This window comes from Stegostoma tigrinum, chromosome 3 (genome assembly GCF_030684315.1).
Source record: "Stegostoma tigrinum isolate sSteTig4 chromosome 3, sSteTig4.hap1, whole genome shotgun sequence".
In the NCBI taxonomy this organism is placed as follows: Eukaryota; Metazoa; Chordata; class Chondrichthyes; order Orectolobiformes; family Stegostomatidae; genus Stegostoma; species Stegostoma tigrinum.
The window spans coordinates 135,761,059-135,768,654 of NC_081356.1; the positions used below are offsets into that span (position 1 = coordinate 135,761,059).

Below are 7,596 nucleotides of genomic sequence, written 5' to 3' on the forward strand. Positions count from 1 at the left end.
CACTGACACACACGTACATGCACACACACACGCACACACACACACTGACACACACGCACATGCACGCACACACGCACACACACTGAAACACATACACACATGCACACACTGACACACACGCACACACTGATGCACACACACACACTCACACACACACACACCCGCACACACACTGAAACACTCACACACACTGACACACACACGCACCCACGCACACACTCACACACTGACACACACACACACACACATACAGACACACACACGCGCACATACACACACACACACACACACACACACACACACACGCACACACTGAAACACACACACACACACGCACACATATACGCACTCACACTGAAACACACAAACACACGCTGAAACACACAAACACACACAAACGCACACTGAAACACACACACACTGAAACACACAAACACACACTGAAACACACAAACACACACAAACGCACACTGAAACACACACACACTGAAACACACAAACACACACTGAAACACACAAACACACACAAACGCACACTGAAACACACAAACACACACAAACACACACTGAAACACACACACACACACACACACACACACACACACACACACACACACACACTGAAACACACACACACACACACACACACACACACACACTGAAACACACAAACACACACACTCAGACACAGACTCCATTAGAGGCAGGAAGTGAGTGGTCGGGGACAGAAACCAATCTCTCAGTCCCGGTTCCCTGAGATTGGGAATGTTGTGTAATCTTGTTGTGGAATGCGAGAGTTCCATCCAGGCAGTGTCAATCAACAGAGCTGCAGCTAGCAGCGACCCACCGAGAGGGCTCAGCCCAGAGGGAGTGACACTGCGCAGTCATGAAGGTACGGGGTGGCTGGGTGAGTGTGTGTAGGGTTGGAGGGTCCCTCGGTTAGACGTCAATCGCTGGGCAAGAGATTTGCTCCACTGTGGGGGGAGGGGGGTGCAGGACGATGGATATTGCTGATCGATCTCCCAGTCAGAGGGCTGGGATGATCTCCCTCAGTACCTCAGTCACAGGGCAGGGCACGTGGGGGGTCATGGTACGGAGGCTGTGGGCAGCTGTTGATGGGGCAATGATAATGAACAGTTGGAACTGTACGACTGTTGGAAATGCCTCCTGAACCCTTAGCCCCTGTACAACCCGTTTCAATGCTTGGGCATTGGCCTGACCCCTCTGTGACCTTTGTGAGAGGTAGGCCATTCAGCCTTTCCAGTCTGCTCAGTAAGACCACTTCTGACCTTACAAATGGGGCGAATGTCATTGATGAAGGAGCTGGAGATGGTTGGGTCTCAGACATTACCCTGAGGAACTCCTGCAGAAATGTCCAGGAACTGAGATGAGTTCAACTGCATTGTTCATGGTAGAACCTTTAGGACCATTAATGTACAGATGGATCTGGGTGTGCAGGCCCACAGTTCCCTGAAAGTGGCAACACAGATGGCCAAGGAGATTAAGAAGGCATAGAATATTGACCATAGAACAGTACAGCACAGTACAGCCCCTTTGGCCCATGATGTTGTGCTGAACTTTTACTCCAAACCTGAGGTCTATCTAACCTCCACCCCTACCTTTCACTATCATCCATATGTCTATCTAATAGCATATAATAGCATATGGCATGCTTGTCTTCATTGGCCGGGCAATGGAGTACGAAAGTTGGTAAACCATGCTGCAGCGATTTATAAAACCCCTGTTAGGCCACATTTGGAGTATTGTGTGCAGTTTTGGTCACCACATTACCAGAAGGAAATGGAAGCTTTGGAGAGAGTGTGGAGAAGGTTCGTCAGGATGTCGGATGGTCTTGGGGGCATTGGCTATGGGCAAAGGTTAAAAAGACTAGGACTGTTTTCACTGGAAAGACGGTGGCTGAGAGGAGACCTGATAGAGGTCTACAAAATTATGACAGGCATAGATAGGGTGGATAGTCAGAGGCTTTGCCCCCAGGATTGAAGTTTCAATTACAAGGGGGCACAGGTTCAAGGTGAGAGGGTTAAAGTTTAAGGGAAATTTGCGAGGAAAGTTTTTCACGCAGAGAGTGGTAGGAGCCTGGAACTCACTGCCAGAAGAGGTGGTAGAAGCAGGAACATTGGCAACATTTAAGAGGGACCTGGATAAGACATGAATAGGGAGGCAACAGAGGGATACAGACCTAATAAGGGCAGAGGGGTTGTTTTTATAGTTTCAGGGCATGATGATCGGCACAGGTTTGGAGGGCCAAAGGGCCTGTTCCTGTGCTGTACTTTTTCATTTATTCATTTGCTCCTGACTGACCTCCCACACCCACGGCCATCTTCCTATGTGCCTGGTATGACTGCAACCATCGGAGAGTTTGCCCCCGATACCCATTGATTCCAGTTTTGCTTGGGCTCCTTGATGCCACCCTCAGTTGAATGCAGCCTTGATGTCAAGGGCTGTCACTCTCACCTCAGCCTCTGGAATTCAGCTCTTCTGTCCATGTGTGAACCAAGGCTGGAATGAAATCAGGAGCTGAGTGGCCCTGGTGGAACCCAAACTGGGTGTCGCTGAGCAGGTTATTGCTGAGCAGGTGCTGCTTGACAGCCCTGTTACTGACACCTTCCATCACTTTACTGATGGTCGAGAGGAGACTGATGGGGCGGTATCGGCCGAGTTGGATTTGTCCTGCTTTTTATGTATGGGACATACCAGGTCAATTTCCTACATTGTCGGGTAAATCCCAGTGTTGTAACTGCACTGGAACAGCTTGGCCAGGGGAGCGGCAAGTTCTGGAGCACAAGCCTTCAGTCCTATTGCCAGTCAATTCCCAGAGATGCCAGCTTGGTGCCGATATTGTTAGTATGGGGTTGGCGGAAGAGAAATGGGCTGAATGGTCTCTTTGTATTGTTCAGGGAAGGGGAGTCCAAGCTGGGAAATTCCAGGAGCTGGAAAGAAAAGTGTTTGATGCTGATTTTTATTCCTTTAGCTGCTGCTTCTGCTCTCTATGGTGATGGCCACAACACATGGACAATATTCGTAAGTGACTACTTCCTGTCACAGGGGGAGAGGCTGCAGGACCCAGGGGGGAGAGGGGGAGGGACTGAGGGGCCCAGGGGGTTGAGGGGGGTCTGAGGGACCGAGGGTGTTGAGGGGCCGAGGGGGGTGAGGGGGAGGGACTGAGGGTCCCGGGGGGAGAGGGTGAGGGACTGAGAGACTGAGGGGGGTGAGGGTGAGGGACTGAGGGACCGACAGGGGAGAGTGTGAGGGACTGAGGAGGGAGAGAGGGAGGGAGTGAGGGACCGAGGGTGTTGAGGGTGAGGGACAGAGGGGTGTGAGGGGGAGGGACTGAGGGACCGAGGGGAGTGAGGGTGAGGGACTGAGGGACCGAGGGGTGAGGGGGAGGGACTGAGGGGCCGAGGGGTGAGGGGGACGGACTGAGGGACCGACAGGGGAGAGTGTGAGGGACTGAGGGGGGAGAGAGGGAGGGAGTGAGGGACTGAGGGGGGAGGGATGGAGTGAGGGACCGAAGGAGAGAAAATTGTAAAGAAGGGGTGATGGTGGTTAGTTAGTGGGATATGTACAGAGTTTTGTGGGGTGTAGGGAGACAGTTTATGGGATGAGGAGAGAGGGTTTGAGGGATGTTGTAGAGAGAAGGAATCAATGCAGTTTGGAGAGTGGATGGAGGTTGAAGAGGACACTGTGGGCTGAGGGAGAGGAAGTTTGGACAGGGAAAAGAGATGTGCATGAACTGATTGACTTGATAATGGTCTGGAACCCAGTGAGTGCCAACATGGCTATGAGTGAGTGGCTGTCCTGACCCTGGCACTAAGCCTAACCCTGACCTGAAACCGAAATCTAACCCTTAACCCTTATCCTAAACCTAGTCCGAACCCTAACCCTAACCGCTAACCCCTGACCCTAATCCCTAACCCTTAACCCTAACCCTAACGCTGACCCTAAACCTCACCCACACCCTAACTCTAACCATAACCCACACTCTGACTCTAACCATGACCCTGACCCTAACCGTGACCCTGGCCCTAACCATAACCCACACCCTCACCCTAACCATGACCCTGAACCTAACCATGACCCTGACCCTAACCCGTGCCCTGACCCTAACCTGTGCCCTGACCCTAACCCACGCCCTGACCCTAGCCCTAGCCCACACCCTGGCCCTAACCCAAACCTGAGCCTTGACCCTGACCTGAACCCTAACTCTGACCCTAACCCTGAACCTGACCCTGACTCTAACTGTATCCTGTTTGATTTGCCCTCACTGAGCAATGACTATGGTCAGAGATGAACAGAGGGCTCTGCCTTCATTTAGCTGCCTGTCTAATTGATGCCTGCTGTGCCCACAGAGCCATCTACTGTCAGTGGGGCCCGTTCAGCCCCTGGAGTGAGTGTGAAGGCTGTAATAACACCCAGGTGAGTTACAACAGCTTATTGTCACATTGGGTGAGTGTGAAGACAAACACAGCAAGGAAACCCATGATGAATATTGGAACGCTGGGAAGGGAGCTTCACACGGACCTGGGGGTGCAGGTCGATTTGGATTTTATTGGGGATTATATCCAAGATTGGCCAATCAAGCGGCTGCTTTGTCCTGGATGGTGTCGAGCTTCTTGAGTGTTGTTGGGGCTGCCCCCATCCAGGCAAGTGGGGAGTATCCCATCACACTCCTGACTTGTGCCTTGTGGGTGGTGGGACAGGCTTTGTGGGGAGTCACTGTTGTGTACAAAGAGGGCAGGGTGAAGGGGAGTAAGGAGGCCTGGTTATATTTGGTGGAAGGTGTGCGGAGCTGAGATGCAGCCAGGATTCAGGCTGGTTTGGGGATAGTGCCGACAGCTCTGGGAGGAGGGATAGAGCTGACGTCAGGACAGAAGCGGTTTTGGGTTCTCAGCAATGTTTGAACCGTTTCGGAATGTGGTGATTCTCACTGGGACAGGTCTTTATCAACCTGCCCTTCTCAACTCTGTTTCAAACTGACATTGGCCATGATTGGTTGAACAAATGTGGAGCTGGAAAATCACAGCAGGTCAGACAACATCCAAGGAGCAGGAAGGTCAATGTTTTGGGTCAAAGTGTTGACTTTCTTGCTGCTCAGATGCTCTCTGACCTACTGTGGTTTTCTAGCTCCACATATATTGGCCCTGACTTCCAGCATCTACAGTCCTCGCTGTGCCCAGATCAATGATTGGTGAGTTTGGCCTGGGCCAGGACTCAAAGGAGGATAAGGAGATGGTGGAGGGTTCTGGAAGGTGGAATGAGATGGGGCTTTCTGAGATACAGGGTGGCCAACATAAGCAGGTGTGGGACTCTGTGTTGGTGGGTAGGTGGTGGCACTCTGTGTTGGTGGGTAGGTGGTGGCACTCTGTGTTGGTGGGTAGGTGGTGGGACTCTGTGTTGGTGGGCGGTGGTGGGACTCTGTGTTGGTGGGTAGGTGGTGGCACTCTGTGTTGGTGGGTAGGTGGTGGGACTCTGTGTTGGTGGGTAGGTGGTGGCACTCTGTGTTGGTGGGTAGGTGGTGGGACTCTGTGTTGGTGGGCGGTGGTGGGACTCTGTGTTGGTGGGTAGGCGGTGGGACTCTGTGTTGGTGGGTGGGCGGTGGGACTCTGTGTTGGTGGGTGGGTGGTGGGACTCTGTGTTGGTGGGTAGGTGGTGGGACTCTGTGTTGGTGGGTAGGTGATGGCACTCTGTGTTGGTGGGTAGGTGGTGGGACTCTGTGTTGGTGGGTAGGTGGTGGCACTCTGTGTTGGTGGGTAGGTGGTGGCACTCTGTGTTGGTGGGTAGGTGGTGGGACTCTGTGTTGGTGGGTAGGTGGTGGCACTCTGTGTTGGTGGGTAGGTGGTGGGACTCTGTGTTGGTGGGTAGGTGGTGGGACTCTGTGTTGGTGGGTAGGTGGTGGCACTCTGTGTTGGTGGGTAGGTGGTGGGACTCTGTGTTGGTGGGTAGGTGGTGGGACTCTGTGTTGGTGGGTAGGTGGTGGGACTCTGTGTTGGTGGGTGGGCGGTGGGACTCTGTGTTGGTGGGTAGGTGGTGGCACTCTGTGTTGGTGGGTAGGTGGTGGGACTCTGTGTTGGTGGGTAGGTGGTGGCACTCTGTGTTGGTGGGTAGGCGGTGGGACTCTGTGTTGGTGGGTGGGCGGTGGGACTCTGTGTTGGTGGGTAGGTGGTGGGACTCTGTGTTGGTGGGTAGGTGGTGGCACTCTGTGTTGGTGGGTAGGCGGTGGGACTCTGTGTTGGTGGGTAGGTGGTGGCACTCTGTGTTGGTGGGTAGGTGGTGGCACTCTGTGTTGGTGGGTAGGCGGTGGGACTCTGTGTTGGTGGGTAGGTGGTGGCACTCTGTGTTGGTGGTGTTGGATTGACCCTGTGCACTGTTACAGACTCGCTGGCGATCAGTGCAGGACTATGCCCAGTTCGGAGGCCACCAGTGCGTTGGCTCTAAATTTGAATTTCAATCATGTTCGGCGACCAGAGGCTGTCCAGTGGATGAGGGATGTGGGGATCGCTTCCGATGTGCTTCAGGTTGGGAATCCACCCGCTCTCAGCTTCTCAGTGTGAAGGTGTACCACTAGAGAGAATCCCACCAACCAATCCCCTGCCCCGAGGCTGTGAGACCAACTCACCACAGCTGCTCATTCAGAAAGGGCGACAATCACCCTGGGGCCTTCTGGGGTCAGGGTGAGGGACACAACCGCTAAGAAACCACTTTTATTCTGTATCTAACCCCGTGCTGTCCCTGTCTTGGGAGAGTTTGATATGGACGGTGTAGAGGGAGCTTTACTCTGTATCTAACCCCGTGCTGTCCCTGTCCTGGGAGTGTTTGATGGGGGACAGTGTAGAGTGAGCTTTACTCTGTATCTAACCTTGTGCTGTCCCTGTCCTGGGAGTGTTTGAAGAGGGGACAGTGTAGAGGGAGCTTTACTCTTTACCTAACCCCGTGCTGTCCCTGCCCTGGGAGTGTTTGATGGGGGGGCGGTGTAGAGGGAGCTTTATGGTGTGACTGTCAGCCTGGTTTGTGAAAGCTGCACCTCTCGCTGTGTTGCAGGGCAGTGTGTGAGCCCCAGCCTGCGATGTAATGGTGATGAGGATTGTGAGGGAGATGGAGCTGACGAGATGAACTGTGTGGATCGGAAGATGGCGTGCGACATCGATAAAATCCCCCCTCAGGCCGAGCTGACAGGCCATGGGTAAAGGGGCATTTAGTGCCTGTGAGACTCGAGTGCACTCCCAAAACATTCCCCTGCACAGGAATAGAGAGACTTCAGTATCAGTGTGGGTGGGTGGTGGGTGGGTATGTGAGCGTGTGTGTCTGGGTGTGAGAGAGAGAGGCTCTGTTGTTGGACTCTTTCTGAGATGAAAACAGACACAGGGACATGGGAGCAGGAGGAGGCCATTCAGCCCCTCGGCCCTGTTCCACCACACAATAAGATCATGGCTATTCTGTGACTTACTTCCACAACCGTGAGTTTTGCCCATATCCCGGTGTGAAGCAAATATTAACAGTGTCAGAGAATGTCTGATGCTACTGTCCACGGTAGACAAACTGGAGACTGGAAGGACACAGCAGGCCGGGCAGTATCTG

At 53.4% G+C, this 7,596-nt stretch overlaps 1 protein-coding gene across 2 annotated transcripts in view; it reads left to right on the plus strand.

Moving 5' to 3' along the window:
* The first annotated feature begins 773 nt into the window (after positions 1-773).
* c7a (complement component 7a) overlaps positions 774-7,596 on the plus strand; it is a 56,520-nt gene continuing 49,697 nt past the window's right edge. Inside the window, exons 1-5 of one of the 2 annotated variants that reach the window (XM_059644964.1) lie at positions 774-892; positions 2,993-3,042; positions 4,371-4,437; positions 6,395-6,536; positions 7,060-7,201. In XM_059644964.1, coding sequence (XP_059500947.1) covers positions 887-892; positions 2,993-3,042; positions 4,371-4,437; positions 6,395-6,536; positions 7,060-7,201 — 407 coding nt within the window. In that variant the 5' untranslated portion in view covers positions 774-886. Of the gene's footprint in view, positions 908-2,992; positions 3,043-4,370; positions 4,438-6,394; positions 6,537-7,059; positions 7,202-7,596 lie in introns of both variants that reach the window. The other variant, XM_059644963.1, reaches the window with a different exon arrangement.